The sequence below is a fragment of the Haliotis asinina genome, chromosome 5 (genome assembly GCF_037392515.1).
Source record: "Haliotis asinina isolate JCU_RB_2024 chromosome 5, JCU_Hal_asi_v2, whole genome shotgun sequence".
NCBI lineage: Eukaryota > Metazoa > Mollusca > Gastropoda > Lepetellida > Haliotidae > Haliotis > Haliotis asinina.
This window is the reverse complement of record NC_090284.1, coordinates 6169800-6184801: the sequence shown is the minus strand read 5'-3', so window position 1 is coordinate 6184801 and position 15002 is coordinate 6169800. Positions and strand designations below refer to the sequence as shown.

Genomic DNA, 15002 nt, shown 5'->3' with positions numbered 1-15002 from the left:
GAATATTCACTGATGTACATGTTAAGAAATAAACAAAATTTGATGCTTTATGAAATATGTAGTTGGTGCTGCTAGCATAGAACATGTTCTCTCTCCACCTGAGGAAGGAGGAAAGATATACTTCAAACATTGTGTTTGGACATCCTGAAAACTCTCTTCCTTGTCTTCACTCTTTCTGCAAACACCTTGTATCATCACTGATTTTCACATCCAATAACTTTCATCATGTATTTGCAATCGATGAAAAATGGAATCAATATTTCCTCATCTTGATGTTTTTTAATACAAAAATGGCCTTGACCTGAAGATTTTACACAGAATATTCAACTGTCAGATACAATCAAAACATGCATTCATAATCAAATATGAATTGATTTGGCTATATGAATCCATAAACTCCACTATTCGCACAGACTTTAACGACTTTCCTCATATTTCCATTCTATAACCACAGACTTACGCTGCCACTCAAACCATCTAACTCCAACACAACTTCACTCAAATTGAAAATACATGAACCAAAATAGCCAATCAGTCATATGAAAATTACAAAATAATTTTCGTAACTGAAATATCCTCCATGAAACTTTTCACACCCAAAATAGAACCGAACAGGACCCAATATGTCTCACATGCCTGCCGCCAACCATTCCTGCCAGACGTCTCCCACGACAACAGATCTTTTTTAAGGCTCCAGGATTACACGGAAGCTCTTGAAGACTCCCGACTGTCAGGAGGGCTCGGTCCCCCTTCAGAGTGGGTCCAGTAATGAAGATGAAATGCGTTACCCTTGAGACCAACATTACATAAGATCAGGGGGTTCAGTCACTGCTTTTAATGATGTCTCGATCAGGTCTGTTCACGATGACAACTACAAGGGGCAAACGAGCGTGGATACACAGCAGTTCTAACCATACCACTCTCCAGAGTGACATACACTTGAATATATCGCAGATGCCTGTCACAATTATTGACCATTTCGTGAAGTAATTTTTAATCATTTTTGGATTGATTTTTTTTAAATTCAAGTGGAAGGAGTTTCTTAGCACAGCCATGCTTCCATTAAAGAGTGGAGTAGTGGGAGAGCTGGTAGTATAGGATTTTGTAAAGCTGGTTTGGATCCCAATACGGGTACAGTTTGATGAGAAATTCATGACATTCCCTGTATGGGATGTGTGTCAAATTGTTAAAAACACAATTGAAACTAGAGACTGTTAACAGAAAATACATGCATATGTTTCCATATAACAAAAACCACTGAAGTATTTATGCATGCATTCCAAAGACTGGCATCGCAGCTCTTGTAGCATAACATAACTTTTTGTAAATTACACACAATCATTTAAACTGGAAAAAGATTTATTGACTCAAGCATACACAAATAGTTTTTTTATACTAAGATCATAAACTGAGCTGTGCCATATTACCATTAAATCAAATAACATGAGATTTCTTCAGCGTATTTCCATTAAAAAACATTGACGTATTTATGTGAGTATTTATGTCTACTCAGATAACCATACTATCTATCATTGTGAGAAATCAGTCAAGTCTTCCATCGATACTGCAGTTGAATCTATGAAAACAGGACTTTATCTTGCCATTCTTCATGAGTCGGCTATCTAAGAAGCCCATTATGTCAAGATATGTCTGGCTGATAGCAAACAACAGTATGAATAACAACAATCAGGACCAACTAATGCCACATTCTATCAACATAAACTTGACACAAATCAAAACAACGCTTCTTCATGTATGGATTAGAGAAAAAAAATACCGATTTATTCAGATGAATATTACGAAAAAAATACAATGACATCTCTAAATGTTCAAGAAAACACACCATATGAAGAAAAATGTTCCATGGCATGTAGTCCACGATCAACTAACTCCACAGAACTAGTGAACTATATTTTGCTGTCTAAAGTGGATCTTGATTAAATCAACTGCTACGATTCTTGACCTTAAATCGCGTTAATTGGGCACGCATCTCGCAGACATCTTCAGCAGAGTGTAGGCTTCTAAAAGACCCCGCTCAATCGGACAGACACAAGAGAAGGAATTCCATGACAAAACCCTCTGCAAGCCTGGAGACTCTGTATGCAGTGCTTGTGCTACTTTCACACGGAATGGTAATGCCATTTCCTTCCCCTCCGCTGACCTTTCATCAGTACTCAACTCCAATGATATTCTTGGAATCCTCTCTTCACTATTTCGTTTTGTCCATTTACAACATATTTCAGGTATCTACATGTAATTTTTTTAAAACTCTTTAAAATGTGTAAAAAAAATTCGTGGAACGTAAATGTCGATTAAATGAGATAGAGGATGTCATAGATTATACTAGCATATGACATTTATATGAAGACATTTCTTGTGCAATTGAAGATATCAGAATATATGGAAAGAAAAGTAATGGCATCTGCAATATAATATCAGTTGGTCTTAAACGATCTCCTTTAGGCAATAATAAGATAATAAAATACACAATGTTAAACTTAGATATAAACTTTTAGAGCATGAAAAACATAAAATGATGATCAAGGTCCTTATGACATACTGATAAAGTCATGAAGTAATAGCCTAGATAAACTAAAGTACCGATAAAGTACTGATCAAGTACTATGTGTGCATTGATAAACTATAAAAGTAAATGATAAAGAACTGATGGAAAACTATGTATGCATGGATAAACTATGGAAATACAGATTAAGCACTGATGAAGATGGAATGAATTAACATGGAAAACATACCTCTCAAAACATTCTCAGTCCCTCCAATGTTAACTTCCTGGATTAGCCTCTTGTTCAGCTGAAACAAGAAAATAGATTGCTTTTAACCTGAACAAACAAATACACAAAAACACATTTTAAAGTTTGAGGAAACAACCAAATCACATAGATTTGAGAACTTTCATCGATAATGAAACCCATGAGTACAACTAAGCTACCTTGTATCTAGAATATATGAACAAGGCCTTTTGTCTAGACTCTAAAATGAACTGCGCTATGGACTGTAAGCTACGAAGTTGTCTGATCCAAGGCTGCATTCATTCCTAGTTGTAGTATTGCATTGCTTAATCAGACTAGACTGTACGTAATTCATAACAAACACAATCAGACTTCAAGGGTGACATACATGAATGTTTTTTACAATCAGACTACACGGGTTGTACATAACAATATCAATCCAGAGCCATGAAGATAGCACAGATGACTTGGACTGTAGAAGTTTCAGAATTCAGAAGGTATTTTACATAAGGTTATTCCATGTATTTTCAGGCATGCAATAGCATGTACACTTTAACATTCATCTACAAACACAAAGCCAGGTATTTTGTCATCATGTTGAGCTTAAAATTAAATAGTTCTTTTTCCGAGAACTGACCTACAACATGTTCTATGACCCTCCATGAGAACATTTTGCAAGCAGTGTTCTATATGACATACTCGGTAGAGAAAGTTATTTAACTAGTCCGGCAACCACATTCGTATACCATTAATGATGGTCAGTATCTGAGCTGCCATCCACCAAATAAATGTTTTGTGCGATTGAGATCCTATCAGATATTGGTGTCTCCCTATTGTTGGCCATGAACCAGAACAAATCCCACCGCATGTAAGGCAAAAATACCAATATCTGTTCCCTATCCTTTCCCGACCATGTGACCAAAAGTGGCTGACACTAAAAGGAGTTGACACTAAAAGTTGTTGTCACCGTAAGGAGTTGACTCTAAAGGTGGTTGACACCAAAAGTGGTTGACGCCCAAAGTGGTTGACCCTAAAAGTAGTTGAGAGACACTTAAAGTAGAAGAGAGGCACTTAAAGTAGGAGAGAGACACTAAAAGGAATGACATGACTCAGACTATCCATTAACAACCTTTATTTACTCCGATGACTTACACTGCACACATAATTCTGTACATTTATGGAAATAACTTTTACTCTCTTAAACCTCTTCTGTAACTTAAAAGTCTTATGACATAAGGTCAAGAATATTTCTTCCATATGAACAGTGTCCTGTGATGCTACTTCTTAGTGTGATTTAAAACTTGAAAAATGGTTTCTCAAAATGGTTGTTTGCTACAGAATATGAGAAGAAAGTTACGAAGAAATGTTAGTTATAATCCTTTCTTTTTTGTACATAACACAATAAAGATTTTAAACTTTGACGTTTTTTGTAGTTTTCCAAAGTATCCTAATTCTCACCTGCAGGCTGAACTGTCTAACCTCACAAAAATGTTCAATATTCAGTAAACATTTATGACTTTATCTTCTTTATGCATTAATCAATATTCATCCAGCATGAATTGAAATGTGATGAGAGCCAATGTTATAAACACGTCCTTTAACAAATCTTTCCCTAATACATTGTCCATACATAAATTATACACTAACACCAACGGTATGGTCATTAAGAAACCTCAATGACCACAAGTCGTTAATTACAAATATCTACTTTAATGTTAATCCCATTTGTACACTAGATCCTCTCGAGAGCTGCCAATCATTTAGGGGAGATCACTCATGGAGAACGTCCTCCATTTTCCCAAGAGCTTTGTCTTGACCGTTGCATGCAATATCATTATTAAATAGGCTTGGGGTGGAATAAATAGAAGAGAGTGGAATATTATCACCTGCATTATATCAGTGATGACAACCAAAAAAGGCTGATTTATGTAAAGGATAAAATGATACGCTGTATATTGATCAGAGTCATACTGGACCCACTCACAGTCTCCTTTTGAGATCTAACCAGTTGGATATTATCTGTAAGATATATCTTAATACAACCTCTTTTTTCATCAGATATTGCATTACTAAGTAATGAAAAGGTTGAGACAAAAGTCTGCATGTCTGTACAATGTGAGCAGACGCACAGATTAGGATAACAACTATGCTCAAAGAGAGTCTGGTTTGTAAATGTCTCAGTAGATTTTGTTTGGATGGTGCACATTCTCTTCAATATTTCCATCAGAACAGGAGTACAATTATTGTCGATAGGTCTAGTACACCGGCAGCATGCTTCTGTGAGGCTGGCTTCGTAACTGCTGCCCGGAGAGAGAGGTATATTGAATCCTCCAGCTCCTGGTCGTGTTATATGGACATGATATCCAAGAGAGCTGGGTTTAATACTGCTTTGAACAGATTTCTAAAGATTATAACTATATCCACTAAACTGTGAGACAAAAGAGATGACTGCAAATCTCCAAAAGTCACTTTACCTTCATGTCCAGCAATATTCCAGCAGCCTTTGGAGTCTACATGTCACAACAAAGTCCAGCATGTCCCTTCAACCAAGAAGCTTCAACCAAGATTTCAAGGTCTCAGGCCATTTTTCAGAAGGTTTTATGGAAGCCATTTCAAACTTTGATGCATCAGTGACAAAAATCATGCAGCTGTAAATACCTGTTCTGACTTTTGCACTATGTTCAGGTATTTTGGGGAGAATGACTGACTTACCTTCGCACTATGATCAGGTGTTTTGGGGGGGAATGACTCACTTACCTTTGCATGTGTTTGAGGTGTGCACCACCTGGAGGGCAGGATACACTGACATTTTTCCGATAATGATTTATATACACATTTTTATGTTACTGTGGACTATGAAAAAGGATTTTGTTAATGCTAATGGTAAGTCTGAATATGGTTGATGTTTGATGTATGCATAAATTCTGTGTGAACATAAACTGTATCATGCTCCCTTGGAATAGATGACTAAATGAAACTTAAATGTCACATTGTTATGACAATTCCTCATAGAGATACATGTTAATATTGGCACAGACTCAATACCTTAGGGGCAGTGGGGTAGGCTAGTGGTTAAAGAAATGGCTTGTCATACTGAAGACTTAGGTTCAATTCCCCACACGAGTGCAATGTGTGGAGCCCATTTCTGCTATTCCCCACTGTGATATTGCTGGAATATTGCCAAAAGTGGCATAAAACCAAACTCACTCACCCACTCACTCACCCACTCACTGAATACCACAGATCACACACTATCATGAACCAGTGGTTGATGGTAAGCGCAACAGTCAATATAAATATGATGGCCAATCATCCATGTCCCATGAAAAACAAACTTCACTAACACTTGAGAGCAGTTGTCTGGCCAACAGTATCTAGGTCAACATTCAGATCTCAGAAACACAATCTGTGAATAATTCTCTAACACTTCATCTGGGTAAAAATCAATCTTCATGGATTATGTTTAATACTTGATATTGATGTGTGTATACTACAAAGAGCTCTGCACTAATCGTGATAATTTCAAATCTATCCCAGAAGCCTCCATCAACATTGATACCTCCTGACTTACAAGCCAAGCCATCAGACAACATAGAAATTCATCCTACGTCGTCCCTCTGATAAGACCAATATCAAAGAGTACTCATCAGGAATGCAGCATCCACAACAGTAATAAACTGTGAAAATAACGACAAATCTCACGGGGGAGGGAAAATAACCGTACAAGTCCTGGAACCTCAGCTGCCTATCAAAGCTGCAGTGACAGATTTTGGACGAGAACAACATTAAAAAATGTTTTCCGTCAAGAACTTTTTCCTCCCAATTGAAAATTCAATTAGTCGGCATGTTTCACTCGCAATGTAATTGCTGCTAATTTGTTAGTTCGTTTTAAACTCAACTAGAAATGCAGAGAGACTGACCCAAGCATTAATTGATTACTATCATTAATGCGGGGAAGATCAGAGGGCGTTATTCCAGAAATCTGCCAGTTTACACTGCGTCAGTGGGAAATCTTCACCCATCAGGCTAAGTGGCTGCACAGGTGGAGACGGAAATTAAATACGCTGTTTTGGGCATTGGCAGGATTATGTCAAAGCAAAGATCATTTCAATTCCGTTTGCATCTTTACTTTTAATTGATAGCTTCATTTCCTAATTGTCATTACTCTCAACTTGTCACTTTGATTCTCCTTGCAATCAAATTAACCTCAATATAACACAGAACAAGGGAGACGTGTAATAAATCTTTGATATGAAATATGGACCTGTAACGAAGCGTAGTATACGAAGCTGACATCAATCAATAGCAAGTCAAAGACAACAGAGCCAATACAAAGTACTGCAGGAAATAGGGGAGGAACAAGCGTTAATTTCACACTGCATGATATTGACGAGATGCTCATTCCATCCCTCCGACCTAGGATGAGTTTGGATCACACATAATTTGGCTTAATCCAAGTTAAACACAGTGGCTGATTTCTGTCCATCTGTCCTACACACCTACTAATGAATAGTCAATTTTGTCTCGTTAATACCACATCGTTTTTCGCACTACACTGAAGCAGTCACTCAATCACTAGGGCTTTTTGGTGAAAGAAAAAGTCAAGTTTCTCACATGTTACAATGGATATTTGCTGCGATTCAGTCAGAACTCTTGGATTATAGTCCTCCCACCTGAAGTGGTGCAGTGGGAGACAGCGCCGACTTCGGTAGTGTTTGCAGTATCGGATACCAGGAATAAGAGGTAAGCCAAGCTTTTCCTCTATCTCTGAGTTTAGTCAGGTTCAAGGGATGTCTGTTTCCTTAACATGAAACATGGATGAAGGAATACACCATGTGATACAATGTTCTTTTAAGGTTATTTTAACGTGGAAGTGAGGAATAACAGAATGAGGTCCAGAAATTAGATTCAGTAGTAGGTACGAGGAAGACAGAAGGGATGTATGTGTTTGATCTGTTTGTTTCATGCAACTCATTTCAAAGGTTTGTTTTTTTGTGTGTTTTCCACTACTGGAAGCACTGTTCCAGCTGGATTAACATGAAGTGTAAATTCTCAAGTTTGGGCTTGACAAATCAGTGATTTATGTGGTTCAAACATAAACATATACTATTCTGAATTCTGAATTAAATAGTTATAAGATGATTTTTTAACTTTTTCATATTTCTTTCTTAAAAAAATACATGATACGTGGTTTTACAAATAATACATAGCAAAATAATTTAATGACTTTCATGAAATGAAATCCTTCCAGTTCATACATATATTACTAGTTGACAGAATACAGCAATTACCCCCTCATGTTAATAGCTTTTCTTTGACTGTATCAACATGGAATAAACCAACCTCATTAATCAGCAATCAATACTACCTGGGAAAGTGTCAACGAGATGCTCATTAATACCCCAACCCTTGACAATAACACATGTATCCCAATAATAGCGTTACAATGAGGGTCAGTATCTGCAACCAGAGATCAATTTTCCATCTTAAGCCAAGTATGCATGAGAAAACTGGGACATGTTTTCTTCTGTTTTTACCTTTTTCATCTCTGTCGATGACCATTTTTTCCTCATTATGCCATCATAAACTGCCTTCAAGACTAACCTCTTCACTCTCCCTTCGGTATTATTATCTCAGTAGTTTGTCAGAACCTATTATGCTCTGAACAACTGCTTTGGAAAATATGGACTTTTTCTTCCACTTTTCATCAGCATTATATTCCTTAATGCAATTCAAGCCAGTTCACATCTCATGAATTCATGGAAATGGAATCAGAAAGTCATATTCATTTGAATTTCAATTCCTTGTGTAATGGTAGCAATCATGTAGCACATCTGTGTATTTTCTCCATAACCAAATTTTCAAAATCACGAATTCAGAACACTTAATCCAATAATCAAACTTGTTCTGAAATCTCCTTTACCTTGAATCTCTGGGTCAAACTGCACTAGTCAAAATCATTTCTGAATGTTCATCACGTCTCACCTTAAATGTGTTTCTCTCAAGAGAGCATTATCGTTGCCATACTGCAATTCCAGATGTCACTTAGTGTTTACAGCTAGACACTGGCGTGTCACATGACACGTCTACCTCACATAGTGATGTACACTGACTTACTCAAGATCACTGCATTTAATTTGTGCCTTTTTTGCATAAAATTCTTCATATGAACCATTTGTTTCTAAGTCATAAGACAGGCTCTGTTAGGTTGCACAGAAAGCATGCTATCCCCTATCATGGTGCAGAGTTTGAATTTGGGACTAAGGAAACCTCAAATGGCACAGTAGGTAATTTCCATCTCAGTGCAGCTGAAAAGTGTCACACATGACTTCATCGGCACCAATATGGCATTCAAACTGAGATCTAGGCGATACTAACAGTGTCAAGATTTGTACAAGTTGTGCTGACCTGATTTCAGGTCAGTGTAGCATCATGAGTGTCATGTCAACATAGCTGTAAGGTTTCAGGTTTCAGATATTGCATTCTGATACGTAGATATTTACACCTTTGAAACCATACAGCTAACGAACTGACAGGTAGAACATGCTCTTGCTTTGGTCTCAGCAACTTTAGCATGCGTTAGTGATAAACCACATGATGCCTTTTGGGTTTAATACACTGTAGCGTTCTGTATATATATAGCCATGTATCCAATGGACTGTGACCTTAATATCACCTTGAATACCTTCATAGAAGATACACTGTAATTAATACAACTTGATGGGGAGATTTATTGAGCAGTGTGTGTGTTTGTGTATGTGCGTGTGTGCATGCATTACACAACACTACACAAAAGATCTTTATTGAACATCCAATATTTTTAAATAACCATGCATAATCAGTCAGTTGAGAAGGATATATAAAAGCAATTTACGTATGCTGATAGCGAGAAACATCAATTCACAAAATGGTTAACACTGAGAAAGGATACATACATTTGGCTCGACAAACGCATTTTCATCGATTTCTCACAACACAAACAGATGACAAACTAAAATGTAAACCTTGCAAGAAAGAAACAAGAGAAAATATCTGAATGCAAAATCCATAAAAAATCTGATCACAGAAAAACACAACCCTGCAAATATACTCCCAAGAATCAATACACACACATTTCCTTCATCCTTAACAGTGATTTCAGAACAGGTGTTTTCAATAATGAATTTAACTCCAACAAACATTCAACAGACCTACAAAAACAGAACAAGTAACCTAGAAACCTGGAAAGGCAGAGAAAGCTGAATTTCGGGACAGGTGCAAGTTTGGGCATCAAATGAGTAGATTTTTGCATACCACTATCGTAAATTGCAAAGATGTGCTGATATCTGGCGGCTCCACACCACCACCACCACCAATATCAGAGTCTAATCTTGGATTGGAGTGATTGTCACGGGAAGAAGATTCTGTCAGCAGGTGCTTGCGTTCAAGCTGCTTTCAGTATTGATGAGTCCGTTACAGTGACTCCACCTGGTGGCACTTATTATTTCTCACTAATCACATGTCCAAAGTTTCTATTTTACACAAATCTCCGGAATTTCACCTACATGGACATATGAGGTACAGTTGTGCCATGTGTCAATTAGTACTGGATGCAAAATTCACTTTTCTAATAAGCAACAAGGAAATACATGCATATGTACATAATGTTAACCTTGAGTCTGATGGTCATACCTTTGTTGTCTTTTAACAACTGCTAATCCATAAATCAGGGAATAAACAAAAATCTTCAAGAAGTGAGTGGTTCAGTTGGACTCTCTCAGTACCTGGACAGGGCCCCTCCCTACCTTGTAACTGATGCGGTCACATTTCCACTTAAATTTACTCTGAAACTGAAATGTTTGTGGCAGTTGTTGGTGGTGGTAGTAGCACTAGTTGGGAAGGTAGTAGTAGCAGCAGCAGCAGCAGCAGCAGCAGCAGCAGCAGCAGGAGTAGCAACAGCAGCAGCAGTAGTAGTAGCAGCAGCAGGTAGTGGTGATAGTGGTAGTGGTAGTAGCAGCAGCAGGTAGTGGTAGTTGTAGTGGTAGTGGTAGTAGCAGCAGCAGCAGCAGGTAGTGGTAGTGGTAGTGATAGTGATAGTGGTAGTAGCAGCAGCAGCAGGTAGTGGTAGTGGTAGTTGTAGTGGTAGTGGTAGTAGTAGCAGCAGCAGCAGCAGGTAGTGGTAGTGGTAGTGATAGTAGCTGAAGCAGCAGCAGCAGGTAGTGGTAGTGGTAGTGGTAGTAGCAGCAGCAGCAGCAGCAGCAGCAGCAGTAGCAGTAGTAGCAGACAAAGAAGGCCATAGCCTACTGAGTAGCTCAAAGTAATCAATAAGTTTTTTATTGTCAATTTACCAACATGATACTGGTTCCACAAAACAGCTACTGAGGTTTAGAAAATGGCCATTTGAGATGAGGATAACAAGACAGCTCCCCTGCTCAGGTTGGTACCAGCGATGTTCCACCCCACCTATCATTAACCTTTATCTCACACAGATTTGACCTGCATCTTCACAAATGCAAAGCCTTTAATCAATCACTATGAAACACCAATCCCTCACTTTAGGTCTAATGAAAATTAATATCTCATGAATAAAAAGAAAGTTACCAAAAGCACTCACCAAACAACCATTCACAGTCATTTGCATGCAAGGTCCATCTTACTAACATAGCATTTATGACATTTGCTATTCATCTCTCCCTGTCTCCTGTCTCCTGAAAACACAACAGCAGAGTTGCTCGTCTCTGTAATTAGGAGCTCCATCCTGGCACCATATACAAGCTAGTTACTCTGTCTTTGTCTCATTAGGATTGTCTCCCAGGGATTTCATCTTGAGGCTAAAACTGGGATTTCTGATGAGTATTTTCAGCCACAGAAACACATTTGTTTCTCATTAGATGTGCCAACATGTTTTTTCAAATGCTAGAAATGAAATTTAAAGCTGGGTTTGTCTGACATCCTGAAGGTAAATGTCAGCGTGGAGTGTAGGTTGGGAGATGTAGGAACGGCTACTTCAGCCGAGACAGGTGCTTACACAGGCTCATCTTCAGCAACACAATGGAAACTTCAATGGCTCTGGTCTATCCTTGGAGAGCAGATATTAACATTTCCACAATGCTTGCAACTCAACTATAACATGAAGACACAGGTGAACCTATATTTTTCATGTTTCTTTAACAAATAAATCACATCAATGAAATTATGGGTCATTATGTGTAGATGAAAGCTCATGTTTAGAAAGTAGTGATGATGTTGGTTTCAGTGATAGCAATGATGGTGTCACAACGATGATGTTAATGATAATATTTGTAAAAATAGCAGATGACAACTATTTCAAGCAACATTTTATGGTGTGACCTCTCAGAAATAATGGTGACAAATTCCTATTAAGAAAAGCAGTAGAATGAAAGGGCTGTATAGAATATAGGTCAGTATTAGCTCCATTATCACATAGTCAAGAACGCAGTGGTCCATGTATTGCATGAAGAATCTTGGCCAGCTCCAGGATCTATCATGGCACCTTACGTACTTGTATCAAACTGTAAACCAAAGATATTATGCCTGGGATTGTTCCAAAATACTCCCATCAGAAACATACACCAGCAACCAACATCAGCAACGTATACCAGCAACCAACATCAGCAATGTACATCAGAAACATACACCAGCAACCAACATCAGCAACGTACACCAGCAACCAACATCAGCAATGTACATCAGAAACATACACCAGCAACCAACATCAGCAACGCACACCAGCAACCAACATCAGCAATGTACATCAGTAACATACACCAGCAACCAACATCAGCAACACACACCAGCAACCAACATCAGCAATGTACATCAGTAACATACACCAGCAACCAACATCAGCAACGTACACCAGCAACCAACATCAGCAATGTACATCAGAAACATACACCAGCAACCAACATCAGCAACGCACACCAGCAACCAACATCAGCAATGTACATCAGTAACATACACCAGCAACCAACATCAGCAACGTACACCAGCAACCAACATCAGCAATGTACATCAGTAACATACACCAGCAACCAACATCAGCAACACACACCAGCAACCAACATCAGCAATGTACATCAGTAACATACACCAGCAACCAACATCAGCAACGCACACCAGCAACCAACATCAGCAATGTACATCAGAAACATACACCAGCAACCAACATCAGCAACGCACACCAGCAACCAACATCAGCAATGTACATCAGTAACATACACCAGCAACCAACATCAGCAACGTACACCAGCAAGCAACATCAGCAATGTACATCAGAAACATACACCAGCAACCAACATCAGCAACGCACACCAGCAACCAACATCAGCAATGTACATCAGTAACATACACCAGCAACCAACATCAGCAACGTACACCAGCAACCAACATCAGCAATGTACATCAGTAACATACACCAGCAACCAACATCAGCAACGTACACCAGCAACCAACATCAGCAATGTACATCAGAAACATACACCAGCAACCAACATCAGCAACGCACACCAGCAACCAACATCAGCAATGTACATCAGTAACATACACCAGCAACCAACATCAGCAACGTACACCAGCAACGTACACCAGCAACCAACATCAGCAATGTACATCAGTAACATACACCAGCAACCAACATCAGCAACACACACCAGCAACCAACATCAGCAATGTACATCAGTAACATACACCAGCAACCAACATCAGCAACGCACACCAGCAACCAACATCAGCAATGTACATCAGAAACATACACCAGCAACCAACATCAGCAACGCACACCAGCAACCAACATCAGCAATGTACATCAGTAACATACACCAGCAACCAACATCAGCAACGTACACCAGCAAGCAACATCAGCAATGTACATCAGAAACATACACCAGCAACCAACATCAGCAACGTACACCAGCAACCAACATCAGCAATGTACATCAGTAACATACACCAGCAACCAACATCAGCAACGTACACCAGCAACCAACATCAGCAACGTACACCAGCAACCAACATCAGCAACGTACACCAGCAGCCAAAATCAGCAACTCACCAGTACTTAAACAGTATTGACCTACGTAGTATTGACCTACACAGGTGAACCTGACAGTGATTTATAAGGGTGATCCCTGCCCATTGCCTACACTGGTGGCCTATATTGGTGACTGACACTGGACAAACACATGCGTAATGAAATAATCACCTAGCGAACACCTTGACAGTCAAGTGATGACTTATCCTCTACAGCTGAAAGAGAAGTTCCTGTGGACTAGCACACAGCATTCCTCAGTTAACAATACAAAAGTATTTGCTATAAAATCCAACACACTCCTCTTCAGTGGACATGCCTGTCTCTGTTGACATGTTTAGTCTTTGTGACTGTATGTCCTCAGACTTGGCAGGTTAATGGAATATAGTAGATATCAAACCATGACCTACAGAAAGAAGTGAGCCCTAGAACCTTTCACCTACCCCACACAGTCTCATTTACTAATTCTTGATTCTTAGCCAGCCTCCATATTTAGTTTGGTTGTACACTTTTTATCAGTTTTGTAATATAATTTGGTCAGCTGAATCGAAAATGTGTTTGAATACTGCATGTGTTATTTCCTTCCAGTAATTAACCATTCCAATTAATTAATTTTCTGTTTAATTTTTCTCCTATCCCCTTAAATGTTTTGTGTTAGTAAGAATTCAGTTTACATACTTTTGAATAAATCCTTAATGTCCTTTCAATATTCCATTAGACTTTCCTAAAAAAAACCACATACATATAAAAACAATGTCAATTCATCAAGCCACTTTCTTTATCAGTGCCATTCATAGGTAAATTATTCTCAGGAAAAACAACTTCAAATTCTGATTTATTTCCTCTGGTGAACAAAAAGGCATTCTGAAGACACGGAGCAAGAATTTCATCTTTCTCCTGCAGAAGACACTAATGGCCACGAGAACACATCTCAGTAACAGCCTTGCCATGACAATCTATCTATTATTTCCAACAAAAAGTGCATCAGAAATCACCACCTATTACTATGAGTGACATTAACTGGAAATTACAAGTCGACCGCCTTCACTCAATTTCATGGCAGATACATGCAAACACTAATTTTCTCCCACATGCAAAGTCAGGATGGTTCTTTACAATATAGCGTGCAGGTGCCATACGTGAAAATGGGCTCCACAATTATACCAAATTGACTTCCTAAGAGACTTACATCAACTAGTATCCATTATGCTTGTACATATCTG

The 15002-nt window shown here is 38.5% G+C and overlaps 1 protein-coding gene across 1 annotated transcript in view; it reads right to left on the bottom strand.

Annotated features, from left to right (window-relative positions):
• LOC137283505 (short-chain dehydrogenase/reductase family 42E member 1-like) overlaps positions 1 to 15002 on the bottom strand; it is a 268204-nt gene that overhangs the window by 124477 nt on the left and 128725 nt on the right. The window contains exon 4 of the mRNA XM_067815044.1: positions 2754 to 2811. Coding sequence (XP_067671145.1) covers positions 2754 to 2811 — 58 coding nt within the window. The remainder of the gene's footprint in view (positions 1 to 2753; positions 2812 to 15002) is intronic.